At 34.7% G+C, this 19,339-nt stretch overlaps 3 protein-coding genes across 3 annotated transcripts; 1 reads left to right on the top strand and 2 right to left on the bottom strand.

The window, feature by feature from the left end:
* Positions 1 to 3,671: 3,671 nt before the first annotated feature.
* Positions 3,672 to 5,201, bottom strand: LOC114367458 (protein LURP-one-related 6-like). Its single transcript, XM_028324650.1, has 3 exons — positions 4,852 to 5,201; positions 4,202 to 4,450; positions 3,672 to 4,040 (listed from the first exon to the last, which is right to left on the bottom strand). Exons 1-3 carry the CDS (start codon positions 5,074 to 5,076, stop codon positions 3,897 to 3,899), a joined length of 618 nt encoding a protein of 205 aa, XP_028180451.1. The 5' UTR covers positions 5,077 to 5,201; the 3' UTR covers positions 3,672 to 3,896.
* Positions 5,202 to 6,938: 1,737 nt separating this feature from the next.
* LOC114367298 (guanine nucleotide-binding protein subunit gamma 3-like) lies at positions 6,939 to 10,661 on the top strand. The gene is made up of 5 exons (XM_028324455.1): positions 6,939 to 7,666; positions 8,818 to 8,870; positions 8,997 to 9,041; positions 9,127 to 9,171; positions 10,043 to 10,661. The coding sequence occupies exons 1-5, from the start codon at positions 7,514 to 7,516 to the stop codon at positions 10,398 to 10,400; spliced, it is 654 nt and encodes a 217-aa protein (XP_028180256.1). The 5' UTR covers positions 6,939 to 7,513; the 3' UTR covers positions 10,401 to 10,661.
* A 1,366-nt stretch (positions 10,662 to 12,027) lies between these two features.
* LOC114367679 (subtilisin-like protease SBT1.8) lies at positions 12,028 to 14,877 on the bottom strand. The gene is made up of 2 exons (XM_028324873.1): positions 13,137 to 14,877; positions 12,028 to 13,035 (listed from the first exon to the last, which is right to left on the bottom strand). The coding sequence occupies exons 1-2, from the start codon at positions 14,782 to 14,784 to the stop codon at positions 12,371 to 12,373; spliced, it is 2,313 nt and encodes a 770-aa protein (XP_028180674.1). The 5' UTR covers positions 14,785 to 14,877; the 3' UTR covers positions 12,028 to 12,370.
* Between the last annotated feature and the right edge of the window lie 4,462 nt (positions 14,878 to 19,339).

The raw sequence follows: 19,339 nt of genomic DNA, 5'->3' as shown, positions 1-19,339 counted from the left end.
AACCGCCTGAATTCTTTTTGTGTCTCTCTTCTCCCTTTTCCAAAAGAACGAAGGACTAACCGCCTGAATTCTTTTGTGTCTCCCTTCTCCCTTGTCAAAGAATTCAAAACGACATAGTCTGAGAATTCTTTTGATTCTTCCTTTTCTCTAATACAAAAGTGTTCAAAGGACTAACCGCCTGAGAATTCTTTTGTATCCCCATTCACAAAGTATCAAAGGTTTAACCGCCTGAGATCTTTGTCTTAACACATTGGAGGGTACATCCTTTGTGGTACAAGTAGAGGGTACATCTACTTGGGCTTGACTGAGAACAAGAGAGGGTACATCTCTTGTGGATCAGTTCTAGTGGAGGGTACATTCACTAGGGTTTCAAAGAGAACAAGGGAGGGTACATCCCTTGTGGATCTTTGCTTGTAAAAGGATTTTTACAAGGTTGAAAGAAATCTCAAGGACCGCAGGTCGCTTGGGGACTAGATGTAGGCACGGATTGTTGCTGAACCAGTATAAAAACTCATGTGTGTTTGTCTCCTTCTTCCCTACTTTTTTACTTTCCGCTGTGCATTTTAATTTCCGCTTTTACTTTTGGTTTAGTTTCTCTTCTACTCCTTATTCTCTTAACAACATAAGTAAAAACCTTAGAAGAGTAAATTTTTTAATTAGTAAAGGTTTATGAATAATTAATTCAACCCCCCCTTCTTAATTATTCTGAGGCCACTCGATCCAACATAATTGTTATTGATATGCATGCTGGTTTTTCAGGAAAAACTATGTTTTGACGAATGGGATGTGATATATATTTATTGTGATGAATGAAATTGTTGTCTTTATTTGACCTGTGTTGTTTGAAGTCTCGGGGAGTGTGAATCTCAGGCATGAAAGATATATGTATAGGCAGAATACAACTTACTGTTAATGTTGTTATTGATGACTTTAATTGATATGTGGTGATATGATATTTGTGATGATATTGATATGAGGTGACGCTATTAATGGTGGACATGTCAACATGAATTGATGATATTATTGATAATTATGTTAATTATGAAACGAGGTTGTTGTGGTTGTTGATAATGTCATAAAGATGAGACGATGATTATGTTGAGAATGATATTGAAATGGAATGTTGATGATGTTGGAAATGCATTGACATGTGCATGTTGTGTATGTTCATAGGGGGTGCATTGACCTTGTCGGACGACCCATTCGTGGGGGACTAGAGTGGTTAAAGAATTTAAGCATTTCTGAGGAGATGCTTAGGCGTTTTAATTTGTCCATGGTCATTGCATTTGATGGTGCCCATGTTCGATACGTTGGATGTTGTGTATGTTCGTGGGGGGGTGCTTTGACCTTGTCGGATGGCCCATTCATGGGGGACAAGAGTGGTTAAAGAATTTAAGCATTTCTAAGGGGATGCTTAGGCGCTTTAATTGGTCCATGGTCATTGCACTTGATGGTGCCCACGTTCATATGTCGTATGTAGTGTATGTTCATGGGGGTGCATTGACCTTGTCGGACGGCCCATTCGTGGGGGACTAGTGTGGTTAAAGAATCTAAGCATTCACTGCAGGGATGTTTAGGCACTTTAATTTGTCCATGGCCATTGCATTTGATGGTGCCCATGGTTCATACCTCATACGACACAGGAAATAGAATAACTGTGGCAGAGTGTACTTTGTACTAAGGGGGCGCGTCACCTGGTAGGGAACTCCTTGTGGCCCCAGACTGATCACCTAGGGGAGAAGTTACGGTGCACGACTGGGTGGTCTCGACGAACTCTGCATGGTTTCCTAAGTGAGATGTCGTGTGGACACGCTTAGGCTATTTCTTGGGATTAGGTTGTTGGTACATACCACATTGCATCTGAGAGTTGAGGTCAGGTGCATGCATCATTCTGTGCTTGATTGAATCCATGAGTGGATGATGAGTAATTGTTGAATGTGGATGTTGAATAACGAATGTTGTGTAAGCTCATAATGTTTACCCATGTTTCTTGCTAATTGTGGTTATTTGGATTGGATATTGGTTCTTTTTATAATGAACTCACCCCTGTAATTTTGTATCGTGTGGTTGATACCTGTGATGATCGCGAACCTTGTTCGTGGGAGCAGAATGACAGCAGCAAGGTGCAAGGAGTAAGATTCTGGTGAGGAGCTGCCGAGCCGACGTGATGACGTTGGCATTAAAAAGGGAGAGAGAGTTGTGTTTTGTAATCAACTCCTCCATAGTTGGTTTTCAAGTTTTATTTTGTTGAGTTAAAGATGTAAACCTCAGATTTTATATATATGTATAAACAGATTTAATTTCCATTATGTGTATGACAAAATTACTTTATTTTCATAAGCAAAAAATTAAGGGAGTTTTTATTTAAAAATTGAATTTATCGCGGTTTAGAGTGATGATATCGTAGCGACGAGGCGGGTCGTTACATCAATAGGTTGGTCAAGGGAGATGCAAAGGACGCATGGTCACGAATGAATCATCGATAAAATCCAGATAAGCCAAGGAAGCTTCACAATGCTTTGTGAGACTGTGGTGTAGGCCACTGTTGGATTGCCTGAACTTTAGCCGACACTGGTTCGACACCCTTGGTAGAAACCAGGTGACCCAAGTACTTGATCTATTTCTGAGCAAAGGAACACTTCGATAACTTGAGGAAAAAAATTTCGTCCATAAGTACCTAAAAACCTTTCTCCAAATGAACTAGATGTTCTACAAAGGTCCTAATATAGATTAAAATATAATCAAAGAATACAATTATGAATTGACGGAGATACGGACAAAAAATTGTGTTCATGGTTGCCTAAAATGAAGATGGAGCATTGTATAATCCAAATGGCATAACCCGAAACTCATAGTGACCATGATGAGTTCGAAAGGTCATCTTACTGACATCGTCCTCATTCATCAGTATTTGATGGTAGCCATGTAAGAGGTCCAATTTCAAAAACCGGCACATGGCCCCTAAATCATCAAGAAGTTTATCAATAATGGGTATCATAAATCTATCCTTGATGGTTATTGCGTTTAGTGTGCAGTAATCGACAAAAAATCGTCATGAGCCATCATGCTTCTTGACCAAAAGAACAAGGGAGAAAAAAGGGTTGATGCTTGGGCGGATGATCCCCTTTTGCAGCATCGATTCCACCTGGATTTTGATTTCCTGCTTTTGGAAGTAAGGATAACGATAGGATCAAATATTTAGTGGCTCCAAATTCGAAAAAAGGTGAATGTTATGGTTAGTAGGTCTCAATGGGGTTAGGGATGTCGGGGTCTAAAACAAGACGACAAATTTATTGATAAGGGTAATTATTTCCAAAAAAAATTGTTTTGGGTCAAAGGAAGCTCGCTAGAGATGATTTGAACGTGGAAGAAGTCACTTGTGCCGTCGATTGAAACCAAACGACAAAGTTACGAAGGTGTAATAAGATCGAGATCCAGGTCCGAATCAATATCTCCCTTAAACTCAATAATCCAAATTAATCAACTATGTTCATATATAATTTACACAAAACTAATCATAATACTTGGATATAATACATGCATGAATTCACAATCCTTAGATTCTTTTCAACCAAATTAATCAAAATCCATACCTAATTTATTGAATTAAGCAGTACTTATATAAAATTTCAAACTCATTCATCACCAATCAATTTCACACACATTCGAAATCAGCCTATAAACGATAAGCACTAGGAATAATACTTAAATAACTTTCACATCCATCATTGTCAAACAAGTCATTCAAATTAACGAAATTACAAGCAACAGCTTAACGTGAAGTAACAATCCAATTTCCCTTCCATAATATACTAGGCATATTTGTCAGATCATATATACATATTTGTGATACGTACTAGAAAACCACTGTATTGGTTATTTTATAAAATAATAATTCAGCAGTGCGTGGATTCGCCATAAATGTTGTCAAGGATGGCAATGACTCCAAAAACAAACGCTTGATCGATCCCTGGTTTCACAACAACATGATACAAATCCTTGCTTTCCATCAATTTCTCCACTTCCTTGTTCACCCCAACCTGTGTATAAGTCGATCATCCACGTACTCATTAGTTATCAACTTATTTTTTTATTCATAAAAATAAAAGATATGTAACATAAGTTTACAATAACTTACACACCTTACATAATTTACAAAATAAATTAACATATTAATATATAGACTTGCATAATTACTTACCTGTGCTATTACGTTGCCTCTAACGTCAACAATGCTGCAACTTCTATCGGGGAAGTAACCCCTTACCTCAAAGTCCCAGCCCTTGTTACTAGCATTCCTTGGCTCAATGGAGATTCTAATGGCATTGTTCCTAACCAAACAACAACTGTTGGGCTCTTTCAAGCTGAAAACCAGGCTCTGCAATCCTTCATAGTTTACACTATAACCATTCCACTTCTTGTAAATGCTAAGGGCTTCAACCATGCCTCCCTGCACATTACAAAAAAGTTAAATTCCAGTTGCAAATCTTACCTTTGTGTACATATAAATTGCTTTGTGTACAGAAGACTCCCTAGATATAGCAAATTAAAATAGTTAATTAAGCATACAGACATTTAGAGTTATTTCTCATTCTCATCATTTTTTTTTTAAGATCTAATGATTATAATAAATAATTAATCTTAATCACTAGATTTTAAAAAAATGAATAATAAAGATGAAAGAATTACTCCTCATATATATATATATATATATATATATATATGAGATGCATGGTAACCTATTTTATATGCATAGACATACACACAATACATGCATAATATAAAAAAAACTTTATAACGATGAGGGCATGAGGCATAACATTTTCACACACAGATATTATATATATATACCTTTCGACGCATGAGAAGTAAAGCATCTCCTTCCCCATCTCTTAGAATCAACTGTCCCTTAGTGCCATGAATCCCACAACCATCAACTCTGAAAACAACCCTCTGGCCACTACAATCCGTGACCACAAAACCCCCTCCATTCACCACATGAGGTCTTTTCCTGACCCCAAGCACCGTCTGAGAAGATGAACAGTATAGTTTGCTAATGATGGCCATCATGCTCATCTTCCAACACTGATTAATGCTTAGTTTCTTTCTCTATCTTTTTGTATGTAAATACCTTAATTTCTTGGCTCTATCTTTCGACGTGCTCACAATAGTTGCAAAACTTGTTGGCTTTTCCCAAATGCCAACCCATTAGTTTTATATATATACACAAAGCATTAGGGCCTATCATTGAAACAATTAATATATTAACTAACGAAAAAAGGGTTTTTCTCACTTGTGTGACTAGACTTCTCTGGTTAATTTATGCTTGTAGGCTTTAGGTTTGGCAAGTTTTGACGTATAGGAGATAGAAGAATATTACGAGGCATTATTGGTTGAGGTTGCTTGTGGATGAGATGGAAAGTTTGGGTTATGTTCACATGTGAATTGCTTAAGAAACTTTTTTATTTTCTCTCTCTCTCTCATATATAATTAGCCCAATTGATAGCATGCGTAGGCGTGTTAGACTACTCTTTTAGTTACGGTAGATTGACTTGCCATATGGGGTTTTAGCTGTGTTGGAAATTAACATATGGAATGCCAAAACCTTGAGAATTCAATCAGAAAAGTCTCGGGACAATGTTGACAAAAGTAAAATACGAAGTGGTTAGAATCGTTAGATAGAGATTTTCAAAATAGTGTTCCAAAGCTTTTGAAATTCGGTAGAGCTAATCAAGCCTAAAATTCAAAGAGGAATAATTGAAACTTTAAAGTATAAAAGAATCTTATATATGCTTTTGGATGGAGAAAACATAAGCACGTTGGGTACTCAGATGACTCGATGATATATAGCATGCACCTTCATCAAAATTTTATTTTTCTTCACATAAAAAGGTTATTATATATATTTATTTATCGAAACATCTTAGACGAAAGACTTTTGTATAAACTTCATGCATTTGGTTTAGGTACAATAGAAGCAAATAAAATATTAATACAAAGTTGGCATGTATTGATAAATATGACTATATCGCATAATAAAATTAAAATTTAATTATATAGTAGTATTTCATTGACTTTAGTACCCAACAATAGAATGTAGCATCTTCTTACCTTACGAGATAGTTGTCTATGCCGTGCTCATGACACGTGGTGGACTGAAGATGTGAATCATGGAGACGCGGCCAATAGTCGTTTTCTCAGATATCTCAAGAGCATTTGGAGTTTTGGACCTTCTAAAATTAAAGAACGCCTGGCTATAATTTTCATCGTACCCAATTTACTAACAAATTTTTTTTTTTGGTGAAATTAACAAACCCCAATTTATTAACATGATAGTGTTACTTTATTAAAGAAATATCAAAATATATTTTTCATTCTCGTAATAATTAAAATATTCATAAATATTTAAAATTTTAAGTAATTCTTTTGTTCTTACAAAATTAAAATTTAAAATTTGATACTTTTGTGTTTAGACATAGTTTCAATTTATTTTTTGGGGTTGAATTTGATATTTTTATTATTAAAAGATTCAATTTGATCCCTTACTTTATTTATTGAGTTCAATTTGATTCTTTTATTTTTAAAAGATTCAATTCAATTTGATCATATTTAAAACCAAACTTAATCCCAATTTTTAAAAATGTTTAAAGGTTGAAAAAAATTACCCCCTTGATAAAAAAAAAGCCACTTTAAGAACTAGTAATTACCTCCTTAAAAAAAGAACTAGTAATAACCTCTAAGAACTACCCATACAACTCCCGTTAAAATTGCCCTAAGATTGAAGTCCCTAGATTGATCCAAGTTGGGCCTTGGTTTAGCCCAAATATACAAGACTTCGTTCAAAACAATTATTTACAACATCTCAAAAAAAAAAAAAAACAAGTTGGTAATTGAATCATGCATTTAATAGATAAATAGTAGTAGTAATTAAGATGGTAATTCAAAATCCGTTGCAGCCAGGCTCAGTTTCCATCAGATTGTCGCTGGTCACTGCCACTCTCCTTCATTTTTCCTTATTTCCCCCAGCCTGCAATAATAATGACTCTCTTTCTAGCCACTCTCATTTATGACCCTTTCCACTTTCCATAATGAAATTCAACCCTTTATTATTATCTCACTCTAAAAAACCGATCCTTGTGACACTATTGAGGCCTTGTTTCTTCTGGCAAAACTCCAATCTCTAGTTCGTTTTTTTGTTACCTTGTGTGTGTGTGTGTGTGTGTGAGTGTGTTCTTAACTGTCCCTTGTCTGTGCCCCCTATTTACTGCCGCTGCCACAGTCATTTCATGTGGCATTCACACCTTAACAGACTCAAATAATATTATGATGTGCCTCCTCTCCTTTGCCACTTACAGTTACATTACTCACTCTTCATCACCCTCTTATTTCTTACTTGAGCATCAACAATGACCAATACTATTACTACTACTGCTACTATCCCTTTCTGCTAACTAGCACTGTTTATTTCTTCTTCTGTTGGGGGCATTTACTAAGTTCAATTGAGAGAGCAGTGATGAGCACTTCCACAAGGGCAACTTCCAACATCCTTCTCTCTCTGCCACTGCCCTCTCCTAAGGCGGCGCCTCCTTCGTGCCCAGATTTGTATGGAAAGCGTCGCGAAATGGCCAAGATTCAGATGCTGGAAAGAGAGATAAGTTTCCTCGAGGTTGGTTTTACTTTGTTAAACTGTAAATTCACCACTTAAACTCTCTTTCCAGACATTTACTACTGAGTTGGTTGAACAGAATACCTGTGTTGAGTTATTGTATACTCTATAATACGTGACTGTTAATTATGACTTTGTCTAGTGTGAGGTGTTGATTTCTACTATTACCAAATCCTCTTCACTTTTAGCACCTGTTAGTCTGTTACCATTACATTTCATGATCAAAACCATACTTTTTAAGTAAGAAACAGAGTGATGAATGCACTGTTCATTGGGGATGTGGGAATCATTAGTAGATAGACTTTCAACGTATAATTGCACATGAACATAGGGTGTTCTTTAATTTTGCCAGAAGATTTTGCAACTAATTGATTACCACTTCGAGTGGTCTTATGCCTTTAGAGATTACCTTTAGATCGAAAGAAAGAGTTAGAATTGAGTGAAATATAATGTAATGATTATAGATTGTCTTATTGTCTTTTTTCTGTGTTTCATTGCAATCCGTTTTAACTTTATTTTTTCCTTTTATTTTCGGTGTATGGGACCTAGCCTTTTTTTTCAGGACGGATATTATTTTTTTACCCTCTACTGCATTATGCTTCATTTCACATCCAAACACAATAAATTAGCATTTATTAATATTCAATAATTTACTGAATTATAAGTTGTCATTGTGAGCCAACCACTAACATTTATTAAGCATGGAGAGAGGAAAAGTAAAAACAGTGCTGAACTTTTAAACTGTGCTCCTTGGATGCCAATTGAAGGACTCACAGTAGGTCATAGTTTCCAAGATTGTGAATCTTATGTAGTTATGGAATTGCATGTTAAAATTATTTTCTCTGTTCTAAAATGACTGTAATTTATAGCCTTTGAAAAAACTTTCAAATTGACTGGTGTTCTCAGTTTTTAATGAGATATTCAAACATCAGTTCCAATTTTATCCTCTAACAAATATTGTTGTCTTAAGAAAATTGCAAAGAATGACGCATTACATGGCATCGTGATACCACTATCAATCTTACAATTTTGCATTAAATCTGTGCATAGACACTTTATTTGCAACCTTGTTAAATAGTACTGATACCTTCCCTTTCTGGCCTCTTTTGGTGTTAATTAACAAAAATTATTGACAAATTTGCATCAAACAGGAAGAGTTAAAATCTTCTGAAGGCCTTCAACCAGCTTCAAGATGCTGCAAAGAGTATGTGTATTTGTGGAATTGCTTGTATAACATTTGGATTATGAAACTAGAGAAATTACTCAGAATATTTTAATTCATTATTGCTAGCTAAGTCCACTTTGTTAATTGAATGCAACAATATTGCAGGATTGCCGATTTTGTGATGGCAAACTCAGATCCTCTGTTACCTACGTAAGAAATGCTCTTGCCAAACTTCCCTTGTCAGTTTAAAAATAAAATATCATGATTTTTAATTATATCTTTCTCATTCAAGCAGGAGCAAGAAGAACCACCGGTCATGTAGCTTCTGGAAGTGGCTGTGGTACCCTTTTTTGTTAATAAATTTTGTTAGTTGATTTATTAAGTTGAAAGTTCTTGCTAACCCAGTGACCTTAAGTGTCATAAGGACATTGATTAAGGGATTAAAAGAAAAAACATTTTATTAAAAATTATATGAGAACACATTTAAAAATTATAGAGGAATGTAATTTTATGTATCTCAATTTAAAAAAAAAAAAAATCTATTTTTACTTCCTTAATAAGTGTCCTAATGTCACTAGTGACTATTTGGGATTCTGTGTAGAAGGCAATGTTAGAGTCTGATTTAGCAATGACACGCTGACTTATGCCTAACTTCAAAAGATCATGCCTAGTTTTCTAGCCACTTGTATCCTTAGCTTAGCTTCATACTCGCATACTGCTGAATCTAACAAGTGTTGTGTGTGTATATCTGAGATACACTTTCTTATGTCTGAGATGAACCAGATAATAATTCATAAGCTGTTTTCTTTTTTCATTTTATACCAGCAACTTCTAATGTAATAAACCTTTTACAATAGTTAATGATGCATGTATGCTTCAAAATTGTTGACATTCCCATACCACACTTGCACCAGCTACCTAAAGAACTTAAAGAACCAACAATTTAAAAAAATAAATAAAAAAAAATAGACAGGTTTTAAAATTATGAGTAACCATATTACTTCTTTCTTGAAGAGTAACCATTTTCTTTTTAGAAGATATAAGGTTGGTCCAGTGGTTGGGGAAGAGTGAAAGAAGAAGCGAGGGAAGAGAGGTCACGAGTTCAAATCCCCCAATGGACATTTCTAACAAAATAACAAATTAATATTTTCCTATCAGAAAAAAAATATCACTACTTACTTGAATAACATGAGTGTGGCCTTTTTCTGCAGTGACATCCCTTGCTTTAACTTGTCTTGGATCTGCCATTGGTGCTGTGATGGGTGCTTTGAACATCAAAACATGTCAAGTTGTTGTTCCCACTGCATGCCATGCAATTGCTGTTCTAGTTGTCTTCCATCTACCAATTGCTCTTGCTGCCCTAATGGAATATCACATTGCTGCAAAGATAGTTGTGGTTGCAAAATTTGTTGCACTCTCCCAAGTTGCAATATTGGGTGGCCTTTTCCCTCTTGCTGCATTTGCAAATGCTCTTGCTCTTGCTCTTGGTCAGGCCCAAAAAAATGTCCCAAGGTTCGTCCATGTTGCTGTTGTACAAATTCCTGTTGGAACCCCTGTTCATGTTTCTAGTATAGTATCACAAAAAAATAAAATTTGTCTATAAAAATTGTATTTATAGTAGCAATTTTATGAAATTGGAAATATAGAAGTTTATAATTATAAATGTCCTGTTAATCTTTTTCATCATGTGGATACTACTACTTACTAGAAGCAAATGTAATATTTCTCACTAGCAATTATGGGTTACAAAAAATTTGACCTCTTTCATTTCTTTGCTGCACTGAATTTCCAGACAGTATCATTACATGTGAAATGAAAGATGCAATAGGGGAAAAATGCCGTGGAGTCCGGATCCATTGTATGATTAGCATATTCTTAGCATGGAAGCTAGTAACAAATACCTTGATTATTAATCATTTTCTTTAATTTCTATTGATAATATTATTATTTTTTTAATATACTCTTGAATGATAAATAAAGTCAGCATCCAATAATTTTTTTAATTTGAGGAAACAAAAGTTGTTTCTCTTAAAAGTAAAGTAAAGATGAATAATCAAAAGGTTAAAGCACACACAAAAAAAAAAAAAAAAACAATTAACGGGCCAAAACTTTTTGTTTTAGCTCATTGCCTCGTTCGTCGATTTGAATTTGTTTAGTTTTTTAAAATCCCTTTTGATTTTTGAAGTCAGGAATATAAATATTACCCTTTTTTTACCACCCCCGTTTAACCCTGCAAGAAAAAGTTGGTGATCGATGAAATTGGAATGGCAGCGAAAAATATGTGATGACCATGTGCTATCTTTTCTTCGTAACTGTTTGTTTAATGACACATGAAGTGTCTTTTCCTTTCAGCACCTAGATTTGAAATAATGTTTCAAGTTTTAACTCAGAGGACACTATAGTTTGTTTGTACTATGGTCGAAGAACTAGATAACACCTTCACTCGTCTAATTAATTGCACTCATGTAGATGAAATGAAAGAGAACGATAAAAACAAGAGAAATTCAGTGTGGAGTGTTTCCATATTTGTAAACATAGCCCATCTGACCACAGGAGAATTGGCAGCGATAAGGTTTTTCGATTTTCATTAACTTAGAGATTCGAATCTTTTAAATGAAATATTCTTCTGGAATAAGTTGATTCTGCCCAAAATAACTTTGGGCTTCTAAAATATTCGAATCATGCCAAATTAAAAAGCAATGGGAAGTTGCAAATTAATGTGGTAGTTAATTACTAAAATTCATTAGGAAATAATTTAAATACAGATCTGTGAATATTTGGGGTAACGTTTTCCGATGGTAAATGAAGTTTCACGTCAATTATTTACATGGACTTCTGAAATCAAACTCTGATCAGGAAACAACACTACAAATGCAATTGTATCTAAATTAAGTTGTCCAATTTATCATTATGATTTTTAATAAAATAAAATATATTTTTGTCTCTCAAGATGTTTCTAAATATTGATTTTAATTCCTATAAAAAATTAATTTAATCCCTAAATTTATAATATAGTTTTAGTCCTTTATGAATTAAAAACACATTTGTGCTATTCAGTACTAAATTTTTATAAGATTAAAACCAACATTCTAAAATATTTCCACGGACTAAATAAAAGCGTGGTTTACCTTTTTAATATATATATATATATACACTGAGAAAAATTGTAACAAAAAACATATAATAAGTAAAAAAATTGAGGAGAAAAATGAAATCTCATTCTTAAGGATAATTAGAGCCAGTCGTTTATACATACCATCAACGCCCTTGTTTTGTAACATTTGTTTTTACTGGATACACACAATAAACAAAGAAAACAAGCATCTCTCCTCGCTCTTCTTCTCAATCTCACCTCTCTTTTTTTCTTCAATTCTCACAATTAAAAAAAAAATACACAACCTTCTAAATGTCCAACTAAATAATGTTAATAATAGTGTTGGCTGACATCAACAAAAGCCTCAATCAGCTCCAGGCAAAAGGCATGTTTGGTTGGGCTTGGAATAGTGGCTGTGCAGTTAAAAAAAAAAGAAGCAATAATCTCACAACAAAGTCCAAGAAAAAGCAACTGGGCTCCTAACTTGGTGTTGCGCATTGCTCCACAGAATGCTTCCAAATCCATACCTAACGGAATCCCCGACACCATTCTTGGACACAAAGGTTGCCGTGTACCTTTGCCTTTCCCCTACTTTTCCAAACACGAGCGCGACAGGCTTCACCGTTACCGTCACCGTGGAAGGTGCATCCACGGTGACGTTATAGACGGAGCCTGCCTCGCCCACGTTGGTCAGGACTCGTGTGTACCTCACGACCCTCTTACCGCCAAAGAGAACAGAGAATGAAGGGTAGTTCAATTGGCCAGGGTCAGAGAACCTCTTAGTACAATTAACACCTGAACGCTTAGTAATGAGTTGTATGCGTTCAGGTGTGTACTCCAAGGAACATAGGAACTTAATGTAGTCACTTGGTGTGGCATCATAGACAAGCCCAGGGGAAAGTGCCTTGTGTGGGTTCACGTGGCCCGCACCATGAGCCCATGGGTTGGAAAATGCACCCCCTGCCGCATCACGGAGTTGGGACTTGGTGTTGTCGTGTACATCTGCCGTTGTCATTAGTGCTGATTTTATCGCACTAGGACTCCATTGCGGATGTGCAGCTTTCAACAAGGCAGCCAATCCACTTATGTGTGGACAAGACATAGATGTACCTACAATAACAATTCAATTGCATGACATGAGTTATTACACTAGTTGTTGTTAAAATCAAAAAAGAAAACAAAAATTCATTGAAGATGGAAACAAAATATACCTGACATGATGTTGAACTGAGTTTTCCTAGTGTCATCGGATAACCCTGATGGCCCAATTGCTTCGGACCACCCGGCCAAGATGTTAACCCCAGGCCCAATAACGTCCGGTTTCAGAATCTGTCTGGTAACCATATTGGGCCCTCTGGAACTAAAAGCTGCCACTACTGGTGAAGGCTTAACGTTCAATACTGTTCCACGGAAATCAAGATGCACCGTTGGATTACGATCGGAAGAAGCATAGGCTCTGATCTGGTCCCCCACGATTCTTCCAACTGCCACAGCCGGTAGCAGGTGACTATCCGCAACTAACTCCTCCCCACTCGCTGCTGTGTTCGCGAGAATCATCCCAACACCACCGGCATCACGCACCACCTTACCTTTCTCCACCCGCGCGTTGATTCCACGGTCGCAAACAACCACCTTCCCACGAACCAGACCCGGTTCAAGCGAACCGGGCAAGCAAATGCTACCTGACTGGTTCAAGCCTTTGTCATAAACCAAACCAACCGGTTCGTTCCCCATTCCTTTTCCACTATAGAGAGAAACACCGGAGAATCTTTTTTTGTTACCGAGAGAAGCGTAGGCAGGGAAATCACGATCTAGGGTTCCTGCACCAACCGTCATTATCCACGGTGCCACGTTGGCAAGCGAGGCCTTCTGGGGCCCACTGTTCCCGGCGGAGCATGCAACGAAGATACCTTTCGCCATGGCGGCGAACGCGCCGATGGCGATTGTGTCGCGGAAGTACGGTGCGGAACCGCCACCGAGGGAGAGCGAGAGGACGTCGACGCCGTCCTCGATGGCACGGTCCATTCCGGCGAGAATGTCGGAGGCGAAGCAGCCGTCGGTCCAGCAAACCTTATAAGCAGCCACACGTGCGGTGGGAGCCATCCCACGCGCGGTCCCGCTCGCATAACCTAATAAGCTCGCGTTCGTCACGTGCGACCCCGCGGCGGTGCTCGACGTGTGGGTCCCGTGACCATCCCTGTCACGTGCCGACGCTGGCTCCTTCTCTCTCACCCCAATCCCTGAGGCCATATGGAAACCTTTAGAGAAGCTTCTAGCGCCGATGAGTTTCCTGTTACACATTTTGGGGGAGAAATCTGGACCCGTCTCGCACTCGCCGCGCCACCGGGCCGGAATCTCCGGCATTCCTGCGTCGTCGAAGCTCGGCGACTCCGGCCACACTCCGGTGTCGAGGACCCCAATGATGACGTCATTGGAAGCCTGGTTGAGATCCTGTGCGGTGTGACCCTCCCAAAGCCCTGTTTCCTTTTCCAACCCTAGAAACTCAGGAGTGCGGGTGGTGTGCAACTGGTACACCGTGTCCTCGTACACTCCGAGAACATCCTCGGATCTGAGAAGCTGTTCCGCCTGTTCGTCGTTGAGGGACGCGGCGAAACCGTTGTAGGCGGTGGTGTAGGAATAGAGTAACGGATTGGAATCGGAATCTGAATCGGCAGTGGTGAGAGTGAGAGATTGTTGAAGACTGGCGCTGTACCAGTCAGTGTGTGTGGGGTAAACCGAAGGCTTTTCGTGGTGTTTCATGTGAACTATGTAGGTTTTCTTTGCTGAAGTTAAGAACCAGCATTGTGTGAGGAAGAAGAAGAAGAAGAGAACGAAACAGAAAGTAGAAACGGAAGCCATTATTTCATGGAGGAACGAAACGAACGAGGTTGAGTTTCTTTCTCTCTTTCTTTGTTTATTTAATGGGGAGAGTGAGAAGGGTGTGTCATAAGAAAAGAGGGGTTCATGTTCGGGTTTATAATGAGGGTGGAGTTGCTTAATGAGACTCTCTGTTTGGTTTATTTACGTTTTTGCCATTGCTTCTTTGTTTTATTATTACTACTGTGTTTCAGTTTCTTCTCTTCTCTGTCTGTGGTCTTCTGTGCCGTTACCTGTCCTTCTCCACTTTTTTGACTTCACATTGGACTTCAAATTCCAGGGCTGCACTTTATTTATTGCTCTTCCTAATAACTGCTGTAAAATTACATTCAAGACTAGATTTTCTGTAAAACTACATTGAACTTGTATTCAAAAATAAAGATAAAGGGAGTACCCTCAAATGAAGAATAAAAGATACTCACTTTTGATTTTTTTTTTAGTGTACTGATTTTGTTTTCTTTAATGTACTTATAATGTCTATTTTATAAAAATAAAAAAAAAACAAACTTATAATGCTTATCAGAAAAAAGTTTTGTTTAAGTTAAATTTATATCTCATTTTTTTTACTATATTAATAATTTAGTTTGCACAATGTATAGAATAAATATAATTTTATGTAACTAATATTTGTAATAAATAATTTTAAATATGTAAAAAAATTTATTAACAAATATTTTTAAATATAAATTATATTTTCAATTTAAGATGAATAATTTTTATTGTGAAATTAAGAAAATTTTCTAAAATTTTATCATTAAAAAAACTGCTAAAAAATAACTCTTAAAAACAATCATTACAGTAACTTAATCTGTTTAATTGATTCGAGCCTATTTTTGTTATTTAAGTTTAATCAGATACAATTAAATAAAATTTAATAGCGTTAGCTTCAGTTAATGATATTAAATTATTAATATCGGTTTCAAACACGGTTTTCCACTTTACTTGACTTCATTTATGTGTATGAGATTAATTAATTTATAAAATATATTTGAAATTTCAAAGTTCAAATGTGCATTGTTATAATAAAAAGTAATTTTGTGCCACATGTTTTATTTTTACTTTATGTCTATTGCCTCTTACTAATTTCTATACAATTATGCATATTTTTACTAAATAAACCACTTCAAATCACTGTAATATTTGATATATTTCTTTCTTCAATCATAATTTCATTAAAAAAAATTGACAACTCACATTAATAATCTTAAAAAATAAATCATCTTAAAAATGTTATTTACAATGATTATTTATAACAAACTGTAATTTGCATAAAAAAAAATTTACATACTATTTTATCCTTATAACAATGTTGGTAAATCACTATTTCTCTCGCTATCTTATATTTTATTTAATTTTCTTCTCTTTTTGTTCTATTTTCTTATTAATTACACTCTCCAAACCATTTCACACCCTTTGTTTAAAGGAATTTTGGCACATCCAAAGAACGTGGTGGATTCTTAGACAACAATAACGATTTCAATTAGAAGCAAAATTTGTAAATACTTACACGGTCAAGTCAGAGTGTAAAATATGTGCAAAATGAGCTTAAATTTATACTATATAGGCTTCAAATACCTAATATAGTAGTATTTGACAAGTAAAGCAAATTTGTTGTCATGAGCCATGATTCAAAATAATAGCCCCCAAAGTCTGTGGCTCACGTTGAATTTTTGGAGCTTATGCCATAATTGAAGCCTGGGTTCGATGATGTTAGAAAATGTTAGACAATTGTTGGTGTCCGTGGCTCATGTTGATGTGAGGTATATATAGCCTTGTTATCTCTGAGTCAAGGGGCAAGCCCAAAAAGGAGTCCAAAATACCCTCCAATTATACCTCGTAAATCACTTATTATTATTTAACTTCCATTATCTTTTTTTTAATTATTATTTTTTAAGAAAATATAGAGATGCTCGATCAAAGTCTCTCTTTTTTCCTAATATTCAATAAAACTAGTGCAACACACTCGTATTAAGCTGAACACTATCCAAGAAATTAAGAGTTACGGCCTCCAAAAAAATAAAAGAAATTAAGAGTTAGGCCCATCCTTTACTCGTTAAAAAAGTTATATTGTACAATTTTTTAATGTACTATTTGTGGAACTATTGACACATGTTATAGCTATGGAGCTATGTTATGAATGTTTTTGGTTTTCGCCATCTTTATTCCTAGTTCTTCGTGAGTATATTCTATATGACACTTTTACATTTTCGGTGCCGGTAATTTAGATCATGGGGTCGATTCGGGGGGAGAAAATATGAGATATTTGCCTTTATCTTAAATTATAATTTTCATCCTCTTGACTTTTTAAATCCATAATTTTTTTTTATTTAATTTTATTAGTCTTATAAATTAATAATTTTGATTCTCTTAATAAAATATTAATAAATAATTTTAATTAATTGTGTTATTAAATTAATTATAAATTAATCAAAACTATTGATTATTAAAAAATTATTAATCACAATTTTTCATAATACTATGTTCCCCTGCTACTCTGCAAATATTTCTTTTACTTACACTATCGCACACAATTCCACTTACAATAATTATATAAGATTAATATCACATTAATAGTCTTTTATTAAAGGTTTTTAATAATTTTTAATTAATTTAATATGTCTAATAATAAGAATTATTAGTTAATAATTTATACACGAATCAAAATCGTAAATTTATATGATTAAAGAGAATAAATGTTACTACTAAAACAAGTGTCTAGTGAAGACAAGCCCTAAATAGCTGGATACGCGTAATAGTAAAGGGTCCACAACTCTACCCTTCTGTGTGGATGAAAAAAAAAAGAGAGAGGATATCAAGGTGGAACTTGTTGATAAGCTTGTTTCGTGTATATTATATTATTTCAACTAGCCAAACCAAATCTTCATCTTGATATGAGCATGGGCACTCAGCAATGTACTCTTTAATTGAATATTTTAATTTCCACCCTGAAAAGAACAGTTATATATATATATATATATATAAGCATTAAAATATTTTACATGGCATAAAGCATAATGGATGGAAGGAATTATTTTATGTTGGGAGTGAATGAACAAAATCATTAGATATATAGATGTTGAAAGTTGGTTTTGTAAGTGCTTTCTTCTTCTTTACATTAAAGGTTCGAGAACCATGATAAAAGATTTTATCTCATTACAATTATGAGAATGCAAAAGGATATGGAGTTTAGTGGAGTTTTAAAGTTGCATTTCAATATTATGTACTAAAAATAAGTGTACTTCTGTTTTGTTATCCTTGGCGACAATAAGAACTATTTGGTTCAATACCATCCATAGATCCACCCAAAAAGCACTGTGGAATCTATATTATCTTTACCAAATCATTGCTAACAATTAAACATATTAGAATTGGACTTTAACTGAAGGTTACGTTTCAGATAAAAAATATCTTAATATTTTTTAAAAAGTGGCATTAGAATAAAAACAAATCTCATGTTTAATTGAAGAAAATAAAATAATTTTTAAGAACTGCATAATTTCTGACATTGGTAGGTAAGAATAAAAACTTTTCGTCATATAAGAAGAAAATGTTGGGAAAAGTATGCTTTTTGAATTGGCCATTACTAAATTATTTTTCAAATTAAATCAAAAGTTAAACATGTTTTAGATATTTTTTGTATACATAATTTTTTTTCTCCCATTTACTATTATAGATAACAAGAGAACGAAAATATTAAGTTTTCTCTTTTTTTGTCCAACTATAGAAATTATTTTTCCATAAATTTAATTTCTTCCTGTACCTAAACAGGGTGAAAAAGGAACATGCTAGCTATTTATATAACTCAGATTTTCTTAAAAAATATATTGTATTTAAATAAAAGTGAGATTCTAAAAAGTAGGGGGGGGGGGGGGGAATACAAGAAGGAAATTGAATTATATTTTGAAATCCTTTTTTATAGATAAAAAAACCTTTTACAAGATGCTCATTAAAAAAAATAAATCAATATAGATATTTTTGCAACTGAAAACTATGTATCGTTTCATGAATTAAGACTATGCAAAAACATTTTTATGAAACCACAATTATCGTGGAAAGAAGTGCAAAACAACCAAAACCGAAAAGTAGAAAAATCAATATTGTTCACTACAAGAAAATCACGAATTATTGAGAGAATGTTTTCTTGTAAATCCGTCGTTAATAAGTTTTTTAGGAATTTAAGACAGATTTGTGAGGAAATATTCTCTAGCTAAATCCAAGTCACCAATTAGACGTGGAGAAACAAAGAGAGAGAATGAAATAAAGTGGAATAAAAAGAAAATATTTGAATTAAAGTTTAATAATTATATATTAATAGTGTAAAATAATTTTACATGCTCATTCAATAAGAAATTATTATTTATGATTTTTAAGGTAATTGTTTTAAAAGTCAATAAACTTATCATATTTAATAATTTATAATTGAATAATTGTGTAAAATTATTTTATAATGTTAATGCTTAATCTTTTGTCTCTTTAAATTAAAGTTATTTAATGGGTAAGAAATAAAAGTTATGAAACCCTCATTAAAATTAAAAAA

Source organism: Glycine soja, chromosome 9 (assembly GCF_004193775.1).
Source record: "Glycine soja cultivar W05 chromosome 9, ASM419377v2, whole genome shotgun sequence".
In the NCBI taxonomy this organism is placed as follows: Eukaryota; Viridiplantae; Streptophyta; class Magnoliopsida; order Fabales; family Fabaceae; genus Glycine; species Glycine soja.
The sequence above is the reverse complement of the archived record's forward strand: the minus strand, read 5'-3'. Positions and strand labels throughout refer to the sequence as shown.

Coding starts and splice junctions, on each gene's coding strand:
- LOC114367298 (XM_028324455.1), top strand. CDS start 7,514: ATGAGCACTTCCACAAGGGCAACTTCCAACATCCTTCTCTCTCTGCCA. Junction 8,871..8,996: donor GCTTCAAGATGCTGCAAAGA/GTATGTGTATTT, acceptor ACAATATTGCAG/GATTGCCGATTTTGTGATGG. Junction 9,172..10,042: donor AGCTTCTGGAAGTGGCTGTG/GTACCCTTTTTT, acceptor CTTTTTCTGCAG/TGACATCCCTTGCTTTAACT.
- LOC114367679 (XM_028324873.1), bottom strand. CDS start 14,784: ATGGCTTCCGTTTCTACTTTCTGTTTCGTTCTCTTCTTCTTCTTCTTC. Junction 13,036..13,136: donor TCAGTTCAACATCATGTCAG/GTATATTTTGTT, acceptor TTGTTATTGTAG/GTACATCTATGTCTTGTCCA.
- LOC114367458 (XM_028324650.1), bottom strand. CDS start 5,076: ATGAGCATGATGGCCATCATTAGCAAACTATACTGTTCATCTTCTCAG. Junction 4,451..4,851: donor TACTTCTCATGCGTCGAAAG/GTATATATATAT, acceptor TGTAATGTGCAG/GGAGGCATGGTTGAAGCCCT. Junction 4,041..4,201: donor GAGGCAACGTAATAGCACAG/GTAAGTAATTAT, acceptor ACTTATACACAG/GTTGGGGTGAACAAGGAAGT.